This window comes from Macaca fascicularis, chromosome 3 (genome assembly GCF_037993035.2).
Source record: "Macaca fascicularis isolate 582-1 chromosome 3, T2T-MFA8v1.1".
Lineage (NCBI taxonomy): Eukaryota > Metazoa > Chordata > Mammalia > Primates > Cercopithecidae > Macaca > Macaca fascicularis.
The window spans coordinates 126,080,926-126,104,449 of NC_088377.1; the positions used below are offsets into that span (position 1 = coordinate 126,080,926).

Sequence of the window (23,524 nt, forward strand, 5' to 3'; positions counted from 1 at the left end):
TACCACTAAGCTACATGGAAAGGCAGTGACTACTAGTCAGAAAAAACTATAGGAAATGTCCTAACTGCTATCAAATATCATTTGAAACACTTGTAAGAGTTGCTTGATTCTAGACTATGAAAGAATGTGGAATTTAGATTTAGACCACAGGGAAAGGCATTTACGTATCTCAGGGTTCTTTCAGTGTCAGATGTCTTTAGATTCTGATAGAAAAGAGATCTGCATAACCTAAAAGCCAGAGAAATAGAAAAATCTAATCAAATGACCAACTGGTTGGGGACTCCAGGCATCTATGAGTAGAACTGTGACATCATGTGGATAAGTTGGGTCATGGGAGGTAGGATATGTGAATGTCCTTTTCTTGACACTGACGTTGTAGTGTCTTTGACATGGCAACAATAAATGAGATTCTGTGTTTTCACTCAGGGTTGCCTACAAGAATCTAATCAGTTTCTCAATCAAAATCTGTGGATATTAGTAACCCCAAGCATGCTAAGTAGGCACCCTCCCATTACATATTGTGATACAATAGCATCCTTGATTAGTACAGGAAGAATTCAGATTGTACGCCTCTTAAAGAAAGTAAACTCAGTTACCTGAGATGATAGTTATTTCCCTAAAAAGGAAAGCATCGTTCATCACGGAAAGATTTTGTTATGTAAAGCATTAGAAAATGTAAGAAAACTTAAGGTTCACAATCCTTGGAAGTGTAATATAATAGATATGTAAGAATTTTTTAAGTACTTGCAAAGACTGTCAGTCTCCTAGTAAGAGTACTTAAATAGAAAATGGAATATAACAAATTTGTAAATGTGTCGTTAAATTTTTATAGGTGTTTCATTAGTTAAGCTTGGAAATAGTTTGTAATAAAGTTTGTAAATCAACTAAATATTAAAAATCCCTTAACAGTGATTTTCAACAAATTAAAAAGTTTAAAGAATTAGGTTTTTGATAATGTAACTTGAGTAAATCAAACATTAACTTAAAACCAAAAATTAATATCTGAATGACTTTTTCAATGTTCAAAAAAACCCTCAGTGTCATCAAAAACTCACAAGCAACAGTCTTTTTTGGTATAACTATGTTCTAATGTTTCTTTAGTTTCCTTGTAAGTGGATTTATTCCCTATAGGTCTTAGACGTCATTACTCCATAGTATTCAAACAGAAGTATTTCATGTCTACTTAAAGGAACTCAGTCATAACCTGATGGACCTTGATACTCTAATTACTGAAATAATATGGTTGGCACAATTTTCAGAACCATACACAGAGCAGAATTTTCTGGTACTAAATAACTGTTCATCTGTTCAGTTTTAACTTTACAGATGCTTCAACCTCTGTGACTGGTCATGTTTCCCTCTTGGCTGTTAGATATCTTCTGTGAACACCGTGCCCCACCTTGAAAACTATGTAGGAGCCCAGGGCAACACGTCATATACAAACCACACTGGGTAGCATCTTCTCCTTCATACTTTTAGATCCCTCTACCCTGATATCCCAGTCTAGTCAATTTTATCTTAGCATAACTATACAGTTATTATTTAATCTAGAATTAGAATTTCATGGTAAGCCAGGTGAACCAGACCATATATCATGTATATATCATGGTGAATCAGACCATATACCAATATAAGAAATAATTTGGAATACAGCAGTCTTCTGAACTTCTGAAGTTTCCTTGAAAACAAATTACTCACATTTGGGTTAAAATGATCTTTACTTATAAAAGATCATAATGTATCGTGTTCTATTAAAAGCAAGTAAAATTCAAAAGCCAAAAGAAAGTAGCCCACTTTTCCTAAAATGAACAGAAAATTACGAAGTTAAAGCTCATTCTGACAAAGTAACATAGTGTTTCCTCTTAAAGCAACTTTATATATATATATATATATATATATTTTTTTTAATCAGAGTCTTGCTCTGTCCCAGGCTGGAGTGTCGGGGCACCATCTTAACTCACTGCAACCTCCACCTCCCGGGTTCAGGCAATTCTCCCACCTCAGCCTCTCGAGTAGATGGGATTACAGGTGCCCACCACCAGGCCCAGCTAATTTTTGTATTTTTAGTAGAGATAGGGTTTCCCCATGTTGGCCAAGCTGGTCTTGAACTTCTGACCTCAGGTGATCCTCCCGCCTTGGCCTCCCAAAGTGCTGGGAAGACCGGTGTGAGCCACCGTGCCTGGCCTAGATCTCTCCCAGTACTATTTTATAACTCAGTATGATTGAAGGGTCTGGTGGATTCTATGAATTTATGAAGATGCAGTGAGAAATATGAATGAAGCAGAGCTGTCAATTTGCCACTGAATACCTCCTTTAGAATGTCTCATTGATTTGGCAACAAAAGTTTCAACTGTTTACAAGTAGGCAGATTCAAAACTTGCACAAAACTAGACAGGCAATTTAGGTGCTTTGCTTTTTAAGTAAGAGGACAGATTTTGGCCTTAACGATATGCCAGAAAATAATCAATATATATTGATTTCTCATTCACTTGGCTTGTTCATTAAAATTTACCAGAGTGATTTACCAGGAATGTTCACCCTTTAATTAGTGCAATTCAATATTTCATGGTCAAAATTATTTATTGGGGATTAAACAAAATTGAAAGTAAGTTTTCAAGAAAAATGAAAATTGTGAAAGTTTACCATATTGTATTGGTATGCATAATTTTTTTTTTTTTTTTTTGAAAAGGCTGAATGTACTCTAGAATTCCCCAGGCTCCGGTTTAGAACGAAACAGTGTGACAGCATGAAACACTTACCTCATTGCTCTGTGCCTAACGCTCTTGTACGGCAGTCTCCTGACAATGTAGTGCAGGCATTCACTTTTCTTTTAGCGACTTTCCATCTAATCAATTCCGGCTTTGATCACGCCTTTAACCTTACTTTAAAATTATAGGTTCCAATGCTAAAAGAGAATGCTTAATGCACTCTCAAACTCTATCAGGAAATAAATCAGATGTGGTGGTAGGGGTCTGGCCTCGCTTCAAATCCACAGGTATCTGAAAAGAGCTGCTAATTTTGAGGGCTCAAGAGATTGGCAAAAAGGACAAAGAAAATGATGTCTTGGAGGAGGACTCCAATGACCTTAGGAACACACTTATGGATATAAATGTCTGGCTGATGCTATCCTTTTTTATTTTCTTACTAAACATTAAACTAATATGTATTTTTTGGCCTAAAAAATCTTTTGTGGTTTGCTTATTCTTACCTTTTAATTATTTTAAAGTTTCTATTCTAAAACATTTACATACAAATGTATACCAACAATGTAAGTCATGAAAAAACAAAAAAAAAGACAACCCTGTACCTCTATCAAGCCTAAACTATAAAATTATTACTTTTGAAGCCCTCTCTGTTCTCTATTTCTAGTTGTAACCCCTGTGTTTTCTTCTAGTTATTCCATAAATTTATCCCTAAAGAATATACTGATTAGTCTTTCTTGCTTTTAAACTTCAGATGCATGGTAGCGAATTGTATATAATATTCTGCAAATTGTTTTTTAGTTAGCTGGTTTGTTTGCTCAACATTATGTTGAAAGGTGTAACTAAAATTAATTAACTTTTTTACTGCAGCTATACAAACAATGCTACATGGAATGTTTTTGAATATGCCTTTTGGTATACATTGACAAGAGTTTCTGGAGGATATATATACACATCGAAGTAAATTTGCTGGGCCATAGGATTTTCACATCTTCTGTTTTAATGGATAATGCTAAATTATTTTAATGAAACAGTTTTATGAATTTTCCTGTTTTTCCATGTTCTGGCTATCACATTTTACTGTGAAACTTTATCTTTGCCAATTGTTTGATTTTTGCTAGTGAAGTTGAATGTCTATGTTTACTAACGTTTAGGTTCCTGTTTTTGTGAACTTCTTATGCATTTTGCCCATTTTTCTACTATGTTGGTTGTGTTTTTCCTACGATTTATGTGAGTTCTCAATTTATTGTGGACAACAATATTTTTTTCTTAGTTATACATGCTACAAATATCCTCTTCAATTTTCGGCTTCTTTCCATGTACTTTATAATGTCTTTTAATGATCAGATTTTCTTAATATTACTGTGGTCAAATTTACCAAACCTTTTTATGATTTGGAATTTTTGTGTCTTAAGAAATCATATGAAACCTACATTTTCTTCTAAGCGTGTTAAGTATTGTCTTTCAAATTTGAGACTGTAATCCATTTGGAACTTATTTCATGAATAATGTGAGGTGGAATCCAATTCATTTTTTTCCATATGGATGGTCAATTTTCCTAGCACCATTTATTAGTCCATCCTTTACCCACAGAACTGCAGTGTCTGCTCTGTATTATTCTCAAATTGACGTAAATGTGTCAGTCTGCTTCCGGACTCCGTATTCTGCATATTAGTCCACTTGACAGTTGTTGAGACTACACCACATGGTCTTAATCACTTTTACTTCATAATGAATCTCAGTATCTAGAAGAACAAGTTCCTCACCTTGTTCTTCCTCAGGAGAACCTGGCCCTTATTCTGGGCCAAGCAATTCATCCATATACATTTTAGAAACAACTCACTATTCCAGAACACAACTATGTAAACAGCTTAAATCTCATAAAAATGTATTAACTCCATTTCCAATTAAATTGTTTGTTAAGATATACAAATATGCACTCCACTAATTACAAAAAAGAAAAACAAAAACAAAAAACCATATTCAAGGTATTTTCCAGGGAGTATAACCTGTAGCTCATTGCCCTTCAATATTTATAAAAAGCTAATTTAAGAACTATAACACATGAATGGGAGATATCTTAATGAATACTCAGCTTGTACTCTCCTGCAAATATCTTTTTTTCTTTTATTTATTTTTTTGGAGACAGAGTCTTACTCTGTCGCCCAGGCTGGAGTGCAGTGGCCTGATCTCGGCTCACTGAAACCTCAGTCTCCTGGGTTCAAGCGATTCTCCTACTTCAGTCTCTTGAGCAGCTGGGATTACAGGCACTGCCACCAAACCTGGCTAATTTTTGTATTTTTAGTACAGACGGTGTCTCACCATGTTGGCCAGGCTGGTCTCGAACACCTGACCTCAAGTGATCCACCCACCTTGGCCTCCCAAAGTGCTCGCATTACAGGCATGAGCCACCGCACCTGGCCTCTCCTGCAAATATTATTATTTATCAATTAGAATTTATAAATTATATCTGTAGGTATCCACTAAAAGAAGAATAAAAGCTAATATAGAGAAAAATGAAATAAGAAGAAAACACTTGATTAATCCAAAAGAAGGCAAGAAAACACAAAAGAACAAATAGGAAACAAATAGTAAGATGTTAGATTTAAACTCTACATATTAGTAAATAAATTAAATAGCAACTTTTAAAGTGCATTTAAAAAATAGAGATAGACTGTAATAAAAAAACAACAATTACATACTGTTTACAAGAGATATAGAAAGGTTGAAAGCAAAAGGATAAAAAAAGATACGCAATACAAACACTAATCAAAAGATAGTTGACACAGCTCTCTAAATACTGGATAAAGTATATAGTAAGGTGAAATACTAGGAATAAAGAGGAATACTTCCTAATGATCAAAGGACAATCTACCAGAAAGACTGAACAATTCTAAACTGAATATATCTATTAACATCACCTTAAAACACATAAAACTGACATAGCCAGAAAATAGATAAGTCCACAATCACAATGTGAAATTTTTTACACATCTCTTTCAGTAATATATTCTAGAAGTTTTGAACAATATAATTAAAAAACTGGGGCAGGGCACGGGTGGCTCACGCCTATAATCCCAACACTTTGGGAGGCCAAGGCAAGTGGATCACCTGAGGTCAGGAGTTCGAGACCAGCCTGGCCAACATGGTGAAACCCCATCTCTACCAAAAATGCAAAAAACAAAATTAGCGGGGCGTGGTGGCTGGTGCCTGTAATCCCAACTATTCGGGAGGCTGAGGCAAGAGAATCACTTGAACCTGAAGCAAGAGAATCACTTGAACCTGGGAGGCAGAGGTTGCAGTGAGCTGAGATCACACCACTGCACTCCAGCCTGGGAAACAAAACTTCCTATCAAAAAAAAACCACAAAAAAACAAAAAAAACAAAAATGACTTGACATACATGACAGTCCTTTCCTCCCCTTTCCCCTTTCCCCTTTCTCCTTTCCCCTTTCCTTCTCTCTCTCTCTCTCTCTCTCTCTGATAGAGTTTTGCTCTTATCACCCAGGCTGGAGTGCAATGGGGCGATTTCAGCTCACTGCAACCTTGGCTTCCTGGGTTCAAGCAATTGCCCTGCATCAGCCTCCCGAGTAGCTGGGCACCTGCCACCACGCCTGGCTAATTTTTTTGTATTTTTTAGTAGAGACAGGGTTTCACCATGTTGACCAGGCTGCTCTCAAACTCCTGACTTCAGGTGATCCACCTGCCTTGGCCGCCCAAATTGCTGGGATTACAGGTATGAGCCACCGTGTCTGGCCATGACAGACTTTTCTACCTGAGCACCAAGCTAGTGAACAGTACCATGATATCCTATCCATCCCCTCTCCTCAGTAGCTTAATTCCTTTTACTGAACACTATTTTGTATATTTGTATGATGACATTAGCCAACACTGAGGGTCACTATGTGAAAATATCTTAGTAAAATCATTAGTGGATCTCCTTTAAGGATATTATCAATATCAACAGCACCGTTTGCCACAAATCATGCATTATTTTACTTGTTACCAGTAATTGTATTTTCCTTTAGCAGTTTGTTTTTATCTTATAAATACTGTGAATAATATAATTGACAAGGGCTTCCTTTTCCTTCTGGTAATTAGAAAGCCTAGAGCCAAATTGAGGGTCCAACCTTATAAAAAGTGTAATTGTGATATATTTGGTTGCAGCATCATTTCTGGTTCCATTCATTCTTCTCTCTCATCTTACCACTTTCAGTTCCCCTATCCTGTCACATAAAGTGTCTCTCCAAATTACTTCTAGACAGTACATGAATAAATGAATTATGAGAATTTTAAAACACATGGGTAGTGGAAAAGACAGATACTCTTAATGGCAGTGTATTTTCTCTTGTTATTCCTGATAAAGACCCTATTTATTAAATCTGAGTAAATTTCAGAGAAGTGAGTAAATACAGAGAAATAAGATTCTCTAACAACTGGGTCACAAGAAGCAAATACCAAGTAGATGAGGCCTGATGACCACAGAATTGGCTCAATTCAATATGTAAGCTGACTCAGAGTTCCACTCACATGTCTACAATTTCTGGGTCTGGGATCAGGGAAGTTGAGTTTAGGATACACGTGCAGACTACCACCTTGGGGATCTACTTTCGGGGTATCTGGGGTCTTACTGCAACAGCCAAACCATTTTGTGGAAAAAGAGTAAGAGAGAGGAGAGGAAATAAAAGGGATTATTTTCATATTCTTATGCTCCTTCCTCTAGGATAGTTTAAAATTAGCTGGGAAGTACCTAAGAAATATTCCTATTTTTGAAAAAATCCAAGACTGAGTAATTAATTTCAGCCACAATCTATTATGAAAGTCTAGACTTTTCTATGAGCTTATAGGAAAGATTATAACTTTCCTATAATCTTTTATAATCCTTCCTATAATCTTGCAATTTAAATATTTTCTTCTTGCTCAGTTTTCATTAGAGCTAAGGAACAGTAAGCAACTAAGGGAACAAAGTATAAAATGCTTTATATAACCCTCCTTGTTCACACTTTTGGGAAGATAACATGCAGTATTACCTAACTGGTGGTCCACTGATGGAGTAGGTAGGTGTGAGAAGGAAATGAAGCAGCACTTGGTAGCAATATTCAAACTTCACAGAAATCCTTGAGTTACATTTACAGACCTGCAAGTGACTAAGTTCCTGTTATGCCTCAAGACTGTGAACGGGTCGCAATGCTTACAAAATTATGTACAAACCTTTCTGCAGTCAAAGCCCACTTTCACTCCAAGAACACACTATGCCATTTCAAATGGCTCTACCTTTTTAACATAAAGACTATGAATCAGAAAAAAGTTATGCTAATGTTATTCAATTTTCTCTTCTTTGAACTCCCTCTCATCTTTTGAGATGCTTACATAGTACCTTAAATTCTATTTATTTGTCTCCTGCCAAACTTTTCCTCTTTCATCCTTGATCCCACAAATCATATACCTTGCAGTATAATCAGCAGGACCTAGTACTTTCTTTCTGCCTAGTAGCCACTCCTTCTCTTACAAGTCAGTGTGCCACCTAAAGCCTTCCTGGAAGCAGGTTTTCAGTGTTCAAAATAATTTTTTAAATGATATCATACTTACTCCTGATCTCTCATGGTAGAACAGCCAGAATATGCCTTCATAGGTAACTTCCACCTACTGGCTCTAGTCTTTCTTTCAGTATCTCTGTGGGATATGCATAATCCTTTAGCAAACCAGCCTACAAAATATTTGAAGCTGCAAACGGTATCAACATAAGGATCCTGGAATTTCTAGAAGCTCAGAACGTGTTGCTTCTGTGACTTTTCTAGAAAATCCAATAAAACTAATATTACAAGCTTTTAGCCTACCAAGATCACGCTAACATACCTATTCTCTGTTTTTATCCTAATCCTGGCATTATTTAGGCACTAAGAAATGACAAGCATGAAAGAGCAGCAGGGCATAATTATCATTTCTCCTCTCCTGGAGCACAAGGAAAATACTTGACCAGCACACTAGTATAAACTAGAATGGATTTGGGGTCTGTTATGGCTCTTGGCGGAAAAAAATTTGTTACATCAGCTTTCTGTAATCATGATAAGAAAAAAGTGTTAGATTACATTCAATAACAAATTTGTATTGATGATTGTTATCAAAATTTTAATAATACTTGAGTTTGCTTAGGTTTTAGAGATAAACACACAAATGGTGGTCAAACATAATTTTAAATTTGTGCTAAATTTCTGTATGGTTTGGAAAAAGCTTTTACTCATCAAAAATCTGTAATTCAATATTGAGAGTCACATCATTTTGGATGAGCATGAGTACACATGAAGGAACGGCTGCTCAGAGGCTCTTCCTTCCTTCCTCCTTTGCCTGCCTTCCCTTCCTTTTACTATTTCATTCTGACCATTTTCATTGATCTACACTTGATTATTCTTTTGCTTCATGAACTACCTCAATGCCTAAAAACATGCTAAACCACTCATCCTACCACTCTAGTGCCTGAAAAGCAAACAGAATTGGACAGTCGGTAGAAAGTGGGGAGCATGACACTTGCATCTCATGAGCAGGAGCCTTGGAACTACTGGAAGTGCTATCCCTCTCCTGGTACAAAACGGTGGTGGTGGATTTTTAAATGTGGAATGGCCTATGTTAGGTCTGCAGCCTTACTTTTCTTTCTAAACCTCTAGTATTTCAGCGTTCCCTAGCAACAGAAGCAAAGGATCAATTTAGAAAAGTGCTTTCCAGAGCATTCCTATCCAGCTACTGACCAAGCCATTTTAGTTTATGTGATCAAGCAACTGAAATTCAAAGAGATTTATCACTGACTGTCCTCACAGCAAAACTAGAAGAGCACTTGATATGTATGCTACTAATATCTGAGATGACCGATTCTAACTCTACTGCACAAGCATGGATTGGTTTCAGTAAGAATTAGTAGTCTCCACATCTCACTGTGAACTGACAGTGTTGCTAGGGAAACTGACAATTATGTGGCAAAATGGAGGGTGTAGAATAGAAAAAGGGTTCAGAAGAAATGTAAGGTTTTGATCCAAATGGGCATGTTAATAGTATAGTGTGTTGATCTTCCATAGTCATATAATTTAATAAATACCATTAATTATATGTTTGACAAGATACAGATGTCTAAACTGAAAGAAATGAATAGAAATGAAAAGCTACTAGATACTGCTCATATTTTGTGTATGCCACAGCAGGAATATGTATTTATTACATATAAACTATAATTTTTTAAAAGTTAAAATAGTCAAAAAGGTAAAAAATTTGGTTTGATTTCTGATGTTTTTCTTTAGATATCAATCTTATAGTGTTCCAGGTATAAAAATTATAATTCCATAAGAGCTCGAATAAATTACTTTTTTGGCTTCAAAGACTAAATCATATAGTCTCAAAACAGGTCATAAAGTGGTGAAGAAAGAAATACTACTTTTAAAATACTATACACAGTAATATCAACCCAGAGAAGCTAAATACTCTTCCTGAAGTCACACAGCTCCTCACTTAGTGGTAATGCTAATGCTAAATCCTCCTCTTTCAGCTGCCTAAGAGGCACTATTTATAAATTACATCCTGTTTAGGGAAAACCCATTAGAAGGATATAAACCCAGTGAATGGATTCAAATCTCCAGATATCATTTTAATTTTAAATGAAGATTTCTAATACTTTCCATTTTTAATGGCTAAGAGTTTAGTTCTAAAAGTTCATGATAGGATATAAACACTTGCTTATCAGGAAAACCTCACTGGACACATTTTAATATGTGAGAAAGATCATGAAAACTCTAAAAAGCCCATTATAACAGGGTTTTACTGCACGTCAAAGTGTTGCCTCTGAGTTGTCGGTCCTGTCATGACAACCCTGCTGCACTACATTCTTTTATTTTCATTTTCCAGGGACTACTATGTATATATTTAAAAAGATGAAGCCACACATTCCTGTGTATTTATCTTTATAATTATTATGTTTTCTAATTTGCAAATACACCAGAGATATTAAAAGTCATTCATGTTCATACACGTACAATCTAAGAATAAGAATGGTGTGTGTGTAAGAACGTAAGTAATTTATTTATGGTTGGTGTATGAATGAAGATAATCATCTATAATCATTTATAATACAAAATGTCTCCAGTGTTTTGGTCTTATTTCGTCTTTGACATGAAAGACCTAAGTATACATGAGTACACCATGATAAAAGCACAAAACTATATGGACTTCGTTAACTACATAAATCTCAAGTGCTGAAAGCAGCAGTCTGCCTTCTGATATTATGAAAAAGATCTTTATTCTAGTGACTTAAACATTCTAAAGCTTGGCTGGGCGCGGCAGCTCATGCCTGTAATCCTAGCACTCTGGGAAGCCAAGGCAGGTGGATCACCTGAGGTCAGGAGTTCGAGACCAGCCTGGCCAACAAGGCAAAAGCCCACCTCTACTAAAAATACAAAAATGGGCTGGGCGTGGTGGCACATGCCTATAATCACAGCTACTGGGGAGGCTGAGGCATGAGAATCGCTTGAACCTGGCAGGCGAAGGTTGCAGTGAGCTGAGATTGCACCACTGTACTCCAGCCTGGATGACAGAGTGAGACTCTCAAAAAAAAAAAAAAAAAAAAAAAAAAATCTAAATCTTATTCATTAACAAGTAAGTAGTGTAGTTCATCCTAGATAGGATGAACTATAAAATTTATAAGGTAGTTTATTAAATCTGTCAATTTTATGATGATTTAAAAATAGTATTTAGCTTGTCTTTAGCTGGGATTTATTAATTCTACATATTAAAGTATTTATTTTAGATAAGATAAGAGCTAAAATGATTGGCTCCTATTTTGACAAGCCTTTTCTTCTTTCCCATAGAAGGAAGGTATTTCCAACTTTTAAATCTCTGGGCCAGAAAAAGAAAAATAAAAGGCCAATTACACAGTTATGAAAAATGATTTTTGTGGTTGGGTTAAACAAACCTTGACTTAGGCCATCTTGGCAAGATGTTTGCTTGACATCCAAGTTCTCCATGGTATCCCCTTTAGAGACTTCACCAAGAGATGTTCTTCTCTCAAAGATGTTGTTATTATTGTTAACTTGAGTACCATTTTGCTTCAGTAGCCTGAATACCTCAGCTTCCAAATCTCTAATCTAGGAAAAACAAATCCATTCATAAAACTCTAAACCAGCACTCCTCTCCAAGTACAGCAAAACCATCTTATTATTTAGTGTCTTAGGGAACACAACTCACCCGCACTTGGAGGCCTTGCACTTCCACAAGATGAGCTTTTTCCAAATCTTCTATTTTCTTTCTTTCTGCTTCCTGTCTTTTGATGAAATCAAGCTCTCTTAAGAAGAAAATAATAGTTCTGATTATATCATACACTCAATAAATGAAAGTTCTTATCTGAAACAATAAACTGCATAGTAGGATAAGCAATTGAACAGTTATTTAAATGGACAACATTCAATCAGTTAGAGGAAAATGTATAGTAATGAAAGAAACCAAAACATCTTTAATGGGTCACAAGGCAAAGAAAAATGATTTGATTCTGCTTATTATAGCTTATTATAATTTTCTTTTGTAGCTCCTGATTCTAGAACACCCATACATATTTAGATAGGAACGACTGCACTAATGATCCAAGTTGGGTAATTTAGTGGAGACAATTACTTGTCAGGTAGAAATAATTCCATTTTTCCAATGTCATAAGCGTAGTACAGTAAACTGATGTAACTAGATAAGAGTTCAAAAAAGATAACTATAAGATTTCTATGAATAACAGTGAAGAGGGGCTGGGTGGGTCAGAAACATCATGAGGGGCACTCACTTATAGACCTAAGGATAATAGGGGGAAAAGAGAAATAACTCCATTTTGAAAACCTGGAATAGAATATGCAAATTTAGCAAAATTTACTATAAAATTATTTCATGAAAAAGAGTTTGGCAAAAAGTTAAAACAGTGATGTATTGAATTTATAGTCACAGAGAATAATTACTCCCCTTTTATCAAGAAATTTTTGATAGCAATCTCTTTTAAATATTAAAAACATCCTTTCCATAATAGGAAATAATAGAAATATGGTGAATCTTACATATATGCTTAGCTTCTGAGGCTTGACATGGAAAGCTAGAAAAGGTATTGGCACTACTTATTTGTTCTAACTAGCCAGAAGTAACTGATGAAAAAAATCTAGTAAAAATCTCCGTGGTCAGTCTCCGTGACATTACATCGAGATCCAAGAGATGGAAGCAAAGGAGCAGTAGCTCAGAAACAGCTGCTGAAAATCAAAAACAGAATGTGGTAATGGTCTCTCTCCCTGCAGTGAACTGAGGCCCTCCTGATTCTCTCAACAGCTGAGAAATGCAGAGTGGCAGGGCAGGGGGCCTTGCTAGTCGATATGTGCGCTGTCTGTAGTGGGAAATTCTGTAGTTACTGATCTAAGAACAGAGGAGCAGCCTGATTCAGGCCCCAGCTGCGGCTTGCGTGCTCCACATCCAATAGTCAGTCATTCTGTATGACTTTCAGCTGGGCTTCTTGCTTCTAAATCACAGAGGTGTTTCAAAAAGAATAAAGAAATTCAGATGTTTTAACAGTTACTAACAACAATTAATTATCAAAAATAGCCAAGAGGCCTGGTAGTCAAAAACTATAAAATATACAAAACATAATCTCATGAAAAAGTAATAGAAGTGACTTCCAAAACTTAATGTGTATTTACGCTGTAACTATGCTCCTGGATAGGAAAGATATCTCTGAAGTCATCTTTTCTATTCCACTAGATATTACAAAATTATTGGACATAAACCTTCTTTAGACAAACACAACTATTCTTTAGTCATTAGAAGTTGCTTACTTTTGTTGAAAATCCTTGATCAACTTCTTTGCCTTGTTGTATTTCTTTTCCAAGGCCTGATACTGGCTTTGAGTCTCTTTGAGATGTTCATTCACTGTGTGGCATAATGTTTGGGCCTCAATCCAGTAGCTTTCCAACTTCAACATTCTTTCCTTATTCTCTTCTATGTTTTGTTGGAGTTGGGTTTTTTCTAGTTCCCACCTCACTTTCTCATTTTCTGCTGCCTGCAGCTGGAGAAAGCAAATGTCAAGGAAAAGATAATTTGGCCATTTTGTAGCAAAAATCTCTCATTTTTATAGCATGTTGTAGATCAAGTTCTGTTATCATAAATAATCACTGAAACCACTTAAGATGAGAAAAGCAAGTATTATTTTTATAAATCCATAGATGATAAAACGGAAGCCTTGAAAAGTGAAATGATTTGTCCAAGGTCACACATTTGATAATAAAACATGGATTGGATTCCACATCGCATGATATTTCCATCACATCATGTGATCTGAAATGCTGTGAGCAGTAAAAGATGTTTCAGAGTTTGATAGGGATCTCTTTTAAATATTAAAAACGAATGTCAACATGTTTTGAGAGTTTTAAAAATATACAATCATATATAAAAAGTTAACTAAAAAGGGAGTGGAGAGGGGCAGGGAGGAGAGAGGAGTTAGAAGCACAGTATGGCCTAATGGTTAAGAAGGGCTCTCTGGAGTCATTCAGCATAGATTTGAATCCCAGTTCTGCCATCATTGGCCATTAAACCTTGGACATGTAATTGAAGTTCTCTAAGACTCAATTATATCATCCATACAACAGAATTGTGATATAACACATCAGTATGCTTGAAATAGATCCTTGGGCACAAGAATCATCTGATAAACATTAACCACTTTCACTCTGCTTTTAAACCTTTTGATGATCTTATTTTGTTCTTTATTTCAATGAACATGAACACAGTCTACAGTTCACTATTTTACATGTAGTGTAATGAACTTCTCAAGCTTTATAAACCTAAATTCCCATAAAAATATAAAAGATAATGTAAGTAAAAGTATAAATTGTTGCTTGGTTAATTTAAGTCCCTCCCACGGAACAGAAAGCCGTAACCAGCTTTTTGTTTTTCTGCTTCTAGGGACTCTTAGGAATAGATAGTAAACTAGTCTAATACCCTCATTTCTACAGAAATCCAAGACTGATCATTTAGGTGAGGGCTCAAAAGTCATTCCCAATAACTCTCTGGCCTTCAAACTGGTACTTTATCTACTTTATATGCCTTCTTTAAAGTTCAAAATGATGCAAAGTCATTATAAACTATCAATGTTCAAAATCATATAGCATTTAGCAAAAGTAAACATGTATTTATATACACACACATCTATGTTTTTGCAAATATTTTTAACTAAACACATTTGCAAAACAGTTTACAAAGCTAGAAAGCAGCCAAAACAATTTCAAGATTAGGAATTCTATTATCGAAATGAATAATAAAGAATCATAATAAACTGTTAATCTGTGGATATTACATGCCACCGTAATGATGAAACAATATAAAATGCTAATTTATAGTATTTTCTAAGTTAAATGTCTATAGTCTAATACATAAGCTCCATTAAAACATTTACAATCACAGAGAAAAAGAGATCTTTTTAAAACAACAATTTAAAATATCTTCAATTCTTTCTATGTCAAGAGATAATAACAATTTAAAACAGGAATAGGTTATTTACTGCATCTTTTATTAAGCAATGTTTTGTATCAAGTTGTTTATTTAGCAACCACTACTAATTTGAAATTATTATTCACGGAGCTGGACTAACACTGTGAATGACATATAGATGTATTTTGACTACAGAGCTGCAGAGTAAATTAGCTGAGAATAGCATTTAACCAAAATAGCCTTGGTAATTCATCTCCATTTAAAACACATGGAGAAACCAAAACAAGTGTTCAATGTGAACAACAAAACAGATCATTAGTGGTGGTGGTGGTGGTGGTTGGGGGGTGATTATATCTTAATTTTTAACAGACCAGGGAAACAATAAAGAATATTGCTTTAAAAGTAATTTAAAATATATTTTTAAATCTTTGAAATTGTATATTTGATAAAACTAAACAAAATTGCTAGAACTGGGTCTCATACAAGTGCCTTAAAGTTTGTCAATTAAAATATATAGACTAATAATACATACTCCCTTTTATCAAGACCTTTTCTCCCTCACAAATTTAAATTATATGAACCAAAGAACTAAAAATTTCCAGTAGTACCTGGCACTTAAATTATGCATGTATTAAGTTTATAATATTTAATTATTAGAAATTAGAACTTGTTTATAAAAAATTGATGTGCTATACTAAATTTGTTCCTACAAATAAATGATTAAATCTATTTATAATAAGGTAAGTAAAGAGGAGATATAGTAGCTTTGCTTAAGGAATTAGTAATCAAAACATACTTTGCAAGCTTGAACCATTAAAAACATTACTTAAGGAAATCTCAGAGGCCACATATGTGCAAATACATAAATATATATATCTAAAATATTGTGTAATTTGCACTGAGGGGGATGTGGGTGTTTGCTCTCACTGGCAAGTTTGTCTATGTACCTAACAGTGAAAATGAATCTATCACATTTGTATTCTTTCAAATATACAGGGACAAATCCTAGGGTTGAATTTATTCATAGTATCTGAAGTTTAAAAAGTAAAATTCAAACACCATGTTTCGGTGCTTACCTTGGTCTTCAATTTTTGAATCTCTGCTTCTGTAACTGCATGTTTGATTTGCAACTGAAAATTGAAAAGAAAGAAAAAATCTGAACTAAGAAAGTGTATCTATATTTGTAAAGCCTCAGCAGCTACAAGAATGCCTTATTACATAGTAAAAGGCCTAGAAAAGTGCTGCAGTGCAGCAAGTTGTAAATTAAAGTGTCTACTGTGTGAAATGACACTGGGTGCAAACTAATTAAACACAGTTTATGGTCTATACTCCCTAACATCAGATTAGGTTACCAATTTAATTGCTCAGGGACCAAGAGAAGAAAACACTTTTTACTGCCCTCTTTGCAGCTCTTCCTTTATGGTTTGAGTGTCAAGGAACTGTTTCCTTGCTAAGCCTAGCTAACTGAACGGCATAAGCAGGCAAGTGAGCTGGTAATGTGATTTAATTCCAAACCTGGCAGTGTGAAGATTTATTCCAAATCTGCAAGAAAGGTGGCGCTATGGTCCTGTGAGTTGCAAGCACATTCTGCTCAGCAGCTCGGCTGCAAAGGGAGAGAGGAGGACTGCAGTTGCACGGGGAAATCTCTGATATATATTTTTTATTTTAATTGCAAGAAACGTACAGATCCAGATTTCTGTCTTCCAAAAGATCTGCTCCTTTTAAAGACTCAGATCTCCAATAGCTTCTGCTACAGCTTATTAGCATAAGAGTAACAGTTTACATTTGTTTTGCTTGTCCCTCCCCCGCTTTGTTTTCTTTGTAAGGGAAGAAGAACAAACTGAACGAATCATTCATTTTCCTTAGGGGATCAATAAATACTCCCAAATTTAAGGAAACAACTTATGGGTTCACAATTTCTTGTCTGAAATCCTTGGGGCCAGATGTTTTTGGAAGTCAGCATTCTTCCAACTTCAGAAAGGTAGTTAAGACGTATCTTCTACAAATTGTTTATTATCCACAGCAGGGTCTTTAGAGGCACTCTATAGTCAAACACATGACTTATTTTTGCCACCAAACATGAATATTCCCACTAAGTGAGGTACATAAAGACTGTAAATAGCATCCTGTTAGGTCAGGTTGTACCACTAAATTAGTTTGACACAAAATTACAAAGACGACTGGGGGCATTTTGGATAATAAACTTTTACTATTACTGTAATCAAGTAAGGCTAAGAGGTTTTCTTATCAGAAGTGAGTGAGTCTGACAGAAGGACAGAAATGTGGAGTTTTCAGACTAGCAATGTGAACCTGTAGAGACTATAGCACCTCCTAAACCTCAGCCCTCTCGGGTTTGCAACCTGTATTCCCTTGGTTTTTACCAAGTTCGTGGGGACACGTGGGAAGGATGATAAAGGGAAGATGGAAGAATCAAGGACAGGTTTATTCAACCCCCTTGGATGCCAGTGGCTAACTGCCCAGAACCTGAGGGTTCCTAAGTTCCTCGTAAAGTGCTCCCTCCTGTTATGCAAAAGGCCATGAGGTCTGCACTGCCACAGCTCTTGTTACCGCTCTTGGTGCTGAGAGGTGATTTTGAAACTTTTTAGTTTGATTCTGCCCCACTCACACTGCTTACATTCTTCCTGACCTCGTCACTCTGGCCATCTTGCTGGTGTGGCTATTACTCCTTGCACCCTCACTGGCTCCTAGGAGCTTCTATGCTTGAACAGTTTCTAGAGTAGGACCGTATGTGGAAATGTTATTTTTATAAGGCACAAAATCTGGCTCTTTTAGTTTCTTACCACAGCACAAGTGGTACAATTCTTACTTACCTGCCTTTAGCAGATGCTCAGAGCATTAGTGCACCTGGCAAGGAATCTAATCACAAGTTTTCTCAATGACTAGATTGGAAGAAGGTATAAAGACACAACAGTGCTGCTCAGAAATCCCTGCAATTCCCTACCCCCTCACTGATGAGGTCTATGCTCATCCTAAGTCCTAGCCTGGATTGATCTTTTGGAAGCCTGACAACACCAGGCTAGCCAGTCAGATAGGCTTGAATGCCCAGTGGATACTCCAACTGTAGGCTCTTCTGAACTCATTTTAGACACGGGAAGACTAAAGATTAGAGAAGACAACCAACCTGGTCTCGTCCTCACAGTGAATCAGCATTAAAACCAGGACTAAAACCTGGATCTTCTCGTTCTGATTCAATGCCATTTTCCTTAGAAAATAAGGATCAATTCAATAGGCATTCATTGAAGAGTTGCTATGTGCAGGATGCTGTGAAAATAACTTTTTCTCCCTCTAATAAATATTAAGGCTAATCTCCCCCACCAGTATAAACTAATAACGTAAAAAAGGGCAAAAGTACTTAGACATTAGACACATTATCTATATATAAATCTACAAAAACAATGTATATGCACACACATATATGGCTATGTGCTAAGGAATCCAGAAAATCCATACACTTAGGTGATTCTGGAGGATTTGCAATTGTTATTGACAAGATCTACTTCTTGTTTTTTCAACCATGTGCCAAGCATGAAGGGTAGTTAACTTAGACTGAATTCATCTCTGGCCTACCATGTACTCTATAGAGCATTAGAAAATTACTTAGCCTCTCTTATTTCACTTTCCTCACCTGTAAAATTCAGTTCCGTATAAGTCATAACCTTCCTTATTGGATGATTAAGTGATATAACCCATATAAAGCACTTAGCACAGTGGCTAGCATAGAGTACGTTCTCAATAAACTCAGCCAGGACCAAGAGAGAATGGTCTGAAGAACTCAAATATGATTACCCCAGCTTCATCTCGCAGTTAAATATGCTAACGGCTGTAAAATGTCACACCTGAAGTAAAATGAACACCTCTGATTCTATTTAAAGAGAAGCAAGAAATCAAAAGGGCAGATTTCACAGTGAACACTGCACTATGGGCAAGTGCCAGATTTTATTAACTCCTGGTAGGGTAACCAAATATGTGGCATGCAGCTTGTTGGGATTTTGGACTTTCTTTTCTCAGATCACTGTGTCTTCTATAAGTTGCTTCTCTGGACCTCAGTTTCCCATATGAAAAATGCTAGATGGAACTCCAAGAGCCCTTTCACATATGACAGGTGTGACATTTACGAAACGAAGAACCTGAAGGTAGTTGTCAAGGTTGCAGAGTTTAGAAATTCTTGTCCTGAGCCAATATTTTCCTTCTTGTGAATAAATACACTAGATTAATCCACAAACTGCGGGACAAACCCAGGTAAAACTGTGAAAGAGCCCATGTTGATCTATTCTACCCTTCCCATCTCACCAAAAATGGATAACAGGAGGGAACTGAACTAATTAGCAGTGAGGTGAGAACAACTGCTGAAAGTTTGGACTGTTACTAAGTACAGCTAAATTCTTTAAATATAGGAAAGCAGAATGAATTGTGTAAATTCACGTATTATTCAGAATGGACAAAATTTTCTTAGTACACATAAGGCCTAAAATTTAAAATATGTGATTATTTTAATTCTGTATGTACATTAAGAGAATTTTTACAAATCCATCACTATTGACAAGAAAAGCATCAAAAATACACTAACTGAACTCTTTCATGTTACATAGTATGGACCTGTGTCTAGTGAGCTTACGTTGGAAGGCTATTAGTTGCCAAAGCTAGGTTTTAGAGATCTCAGCCCGTGGTTCTTTCCACTAATACTAAATTTCTTACATCTGTAAGCCCCTTTATTTTTAATCATCTTCCTTTATCATTGCAAATGACTGGGGGAGGCAGGGCAGGTGTTGTGAACCTCATGGTTCAGATGAGGAAAGAGGCTCAGGGAAGTCACACACCTTCTTCAAGTTCCCACTAGAAACAGGTGGTGGAGTGGAAGCGAAACCAGATTTGACTCTTCCTACCTCTGTTCCTCCCTTAACCATGTATCTAACTGAACCAGTTGCTTTGGGATATATTTTTCATTTACTCTTTCCCCAAACCCCAAGGCATATGTCATCATCATAACCTCTCAGATGAGAAGTTATTACTCCGACTGGAAACCATGGATCACTTCTGGTAGTCTGAGCATTCTGACACTGAATGCAAAATGGTGCTAAATCAGCTGCTGTTGTTATTAATGAAGCTTAGAAAGCACACCTCCACCTCCCTTAATAATCAATCGGCATTTAGTGACTGAGACTATGTGCTAGGTACTATGCTAATCACTGAGGATACATGAACATGACATAGAATCTACCTTCAAGATACTTCATGGAGATTAATAAATACCACCTTGTAAGAATTCTCCAGATCACCCTGTGAGAAAGGTCAGAGGCAACTTGCTGCTGGATGGCTTGTTTAGTCTTTTGTTCTATAGCAAGATCAGATGTCATGTGTCTTTGGCCTGTTTGTCCAGACGTGGACCCTACTTTCCAAGCAAAGTGAGCAAGATGGACCCAAGATATCTCCATTTCATGAGGAAAAGAAAATTGCTTTTCACAGGGGTGAAGGACCTTGACAAAAGGAGCATAGTTGGTTAAAGGTTGAGTGTTCTTATCCTAGAGCAGTTCCCTTTCCACATGTTTAAGAGATTTATGTCAAGAATCAATAACCTTTTCAAAGTACAGGTCCAAGAGTTTGCAAGAATGGTCAGGTAGGCTGCCGGCAGGGATAGAAGGTCAACAGGGCTGGTTAATAGAAATAGAGCCTGAAATGCCTGCTGGAGTTTTTGGGCTTCAGAGAAGCTAGGTTTGGAGAAAAGACTTGGGATTAGGAGGGCATAAATAAAAAGAAAAGGTTAAGAACTGCAGGTCAAAGTCTTTTAACTTACAAGACCATCTTTTTCATCTCTTTTGTCATCTTTAACACGAAAGCCATAGATATGCACCTCAGGATTTCAGCACAAATAAACATACACATTCCTATGAGAACAGGAGTTTTCATTTAACATTCTGAAGGTGTACCTGCTGTGTATAATTTTTTTTTCCAAAAAGATGAATACAGAACATGTACTCATATTACTGGATCGATATAATCCAAATATAACTGTGCTAAAAATAGAAACATCCTTTACACAGAAACTTAAATAGGTGAGACTGAACTTTTGCCCTCTCTCTACTTATCCTGTGAGAGCATGGAAAACATTTTTCTTTAAAAAGTGAAAAAAATCTTTGTAGGAAACGTTTTAAGAGAGCTCTAGTTCTAGAAATATTACAATCAGATAAGAGCAACATTTTCTGCTGTTGCTTTACAAAAGCAAATCAATAACTAATATTTGCAGAGAACTTTATAAAGTGCTTTCTAGATTGGAATCTAAATTTTTACAGTTATATTTATGAGTATTTGAGTGATGTATTACCTACAACAATGTGGCTTCACAAAAGAAATCAAAGTTGTTTTTAACTACATTTTGGTGTTAAGTTGAAGCTTTGCCACAATTCTTTGTAATTTCTGCTGAAAAGTTTACATATGGTATCTATCTTACTTATTAACAAAAGTGTTTTACTTACGGAATCACGTATGCAAAATGAACTAAAACTGGCTGACTGAACAATATCACAATCTAATCTGAATGGTAACACTAATTGCAGCATATGTAGCATAGGGTGAGATTCTCTAACAAGGTCACTCCCTAAGTAGGTACTCATAAACTTGTTATTAATGATGCTGCTGCTGGATGTAGTTGATGGCCTATAATTACAGCTCTTTTTTTAAAATAAGTAACTGTTTGCTATTAAGTAGGCAGCAATTTATAGCTTCCCTACATGTTAGTGGAAACTTTCATAAAGATAACTTAATGTTATTATCCCACACATTTTATAACTTTTCTAGATTCTTTTTCATAGACTTAAATAAATAAAATAAACCAACTTTTAGACTCCATTTTTTCTTCAAGAGAAATGTAGAATTTTTAAAAATTGTTGCTATTGCTGTGACTCCTGAGGAGGAATGGCAAGGGAGAAATTGGACAGTCAGTTTAAATGGCACCTGGCTAACAGTTCCTGAGCCAGCCTCGCTGTAACTTCCACAAAATTACCAGTGAAATCACATTAAAAACAGAAAAACTCATAACCAAAAATGAACACAACTAAAAACAACAGTTCATAGAATATAAAAGAGTCATGAAGTTGAATTAAGAAAAATCTATCCAAGATTCCCTCTGACATCAGGGAGACATTTCGTACCACCCTCATTGATGGCTTGAGATCCATTCTGTCCCAAGCAAAAAGTGGACAACCCCTACTGTCTTGCCCAGGAATGGGGCGTCAAACCAGGCTCTCTAACTTTCTCAGTATTACATATTTGTTCAGAAAGCGACTGTTAGGGGGAAATGCAGGAAGGTGGCTGATGCATGGCACACTGCATACTTTCAGCTGCAGACCCTATATAGACGGGTGGCTTCAGTAAGTGCCTTGGTAGCAGTGAATACTGGAAATTACCTTTTTTTTTTTATCTCTTTAACTTAGAGAACTGTGTGGCAATACTTGGGAGTATCTCACCATAGTACAGAGAATTGCCCTAGATGTCAGACTGCTAGAAAACAGCAACTGGGCTGGAAACAAGGCACCTAAATATCCCTCCTAATCTAAGTCCAGAAATGAGATTCATAATCAAAAAGTGAATAATTACTGACTAACCAATTACTAAAAGGTTTTTGTCTCATTTCAAGATAAAGAAAGAAAAAACAGGCCACCTTAGGTCTACTAACAAATACTGCAAATCAAGGTAAAGAAAATACCAACTTGAACACACAAATAAGTAAACTTGAGAAAATGATGTATCCTATAAGTAAAAAATATTTTAAGATCACTTTTTGAAATTCTAGGATGAAAAGAAAGTACAGCAAGAATGAAGAGTAAGAAAACTAAACATTTAATGAGAGAATTAAGTCATGTTAGAAGTGCTAAAAAGCATAAGCGAATTTGAAGTTAAAAGCATATTTAATTCAATTAAACTGTACACTTAAAATGATGAAGACAGTAAACTATACATGTATATTTTTCCCAATAAAAAATTAACAAAAAGCATAATTAATGCTACAAAAAATAAAATCACTGATATGACAAGACAAATTTAAGAAACAGTCTCAGACACAGAAAAAAAGACAAATTAAATAAAATGATAAAAAAGTCATAGATACTGATGACAGTGTTTCTAGAAAAAAACGGAAATAGAAAAAAAACTGAAGGAAACATTAATGAACTAAAATGAAAACAAAACAAAAACAAGAGCAATGCAAGCAAATTAAAAAGAAAAATTATCAATGAAAGAAGGCCTATTTCAATAAATTATGCTAAAAACTTTTGAAGTACAAGGTGAAAACAATACAAGCATCCAAATGCAAGCTTTATGTCAGACTTT

At 35.7% G+C, this 23,524-nt stretch overlaps 1 protein-coding gene across 29 annotated transcripts in view; it reads right to left on the minus strand.

Annotated features, from left to right (window-relative positions):
- PPP1R9A (protein phosphatase 1 regulatory subunit 9A) overlaps nt 1-23,524 on the minus strand; it is a 389,269-nt gene that overhangs the window by 34,349 nt on the left and 331,396 nt on the right. For 25 of the 29 annotated variants that reach the window (XM_074035497.1, XM_065542316.2, XM_065542324.2 and 22 more), the window contains 4 exons: nt 16,258-16,311; nt 13,531-13,760; nt 11,924-12,020; nt 11,652-11,823 (listed from right to left, as the gene is read on the minus strand). In XM_074035497.1, the coding sequence (XP_073891598.1) occupies nt 11,652-11,823; nt 11,924-12,020; nt 13,531-13,760; nt 16,258-16,311 (553 nt within the window). The remainder of the gene's footprint in view (nt 1-11,651; nt 11,824-11,923; nt 12,021-13,530; nt 13,761-16,257; nt 16,312-23,524) is intronic. The other 4 variants (XM_074035502.1, XM_074035494.1, XM_074035500.1 and 1 more) reach the window with 1 other exon arrangement.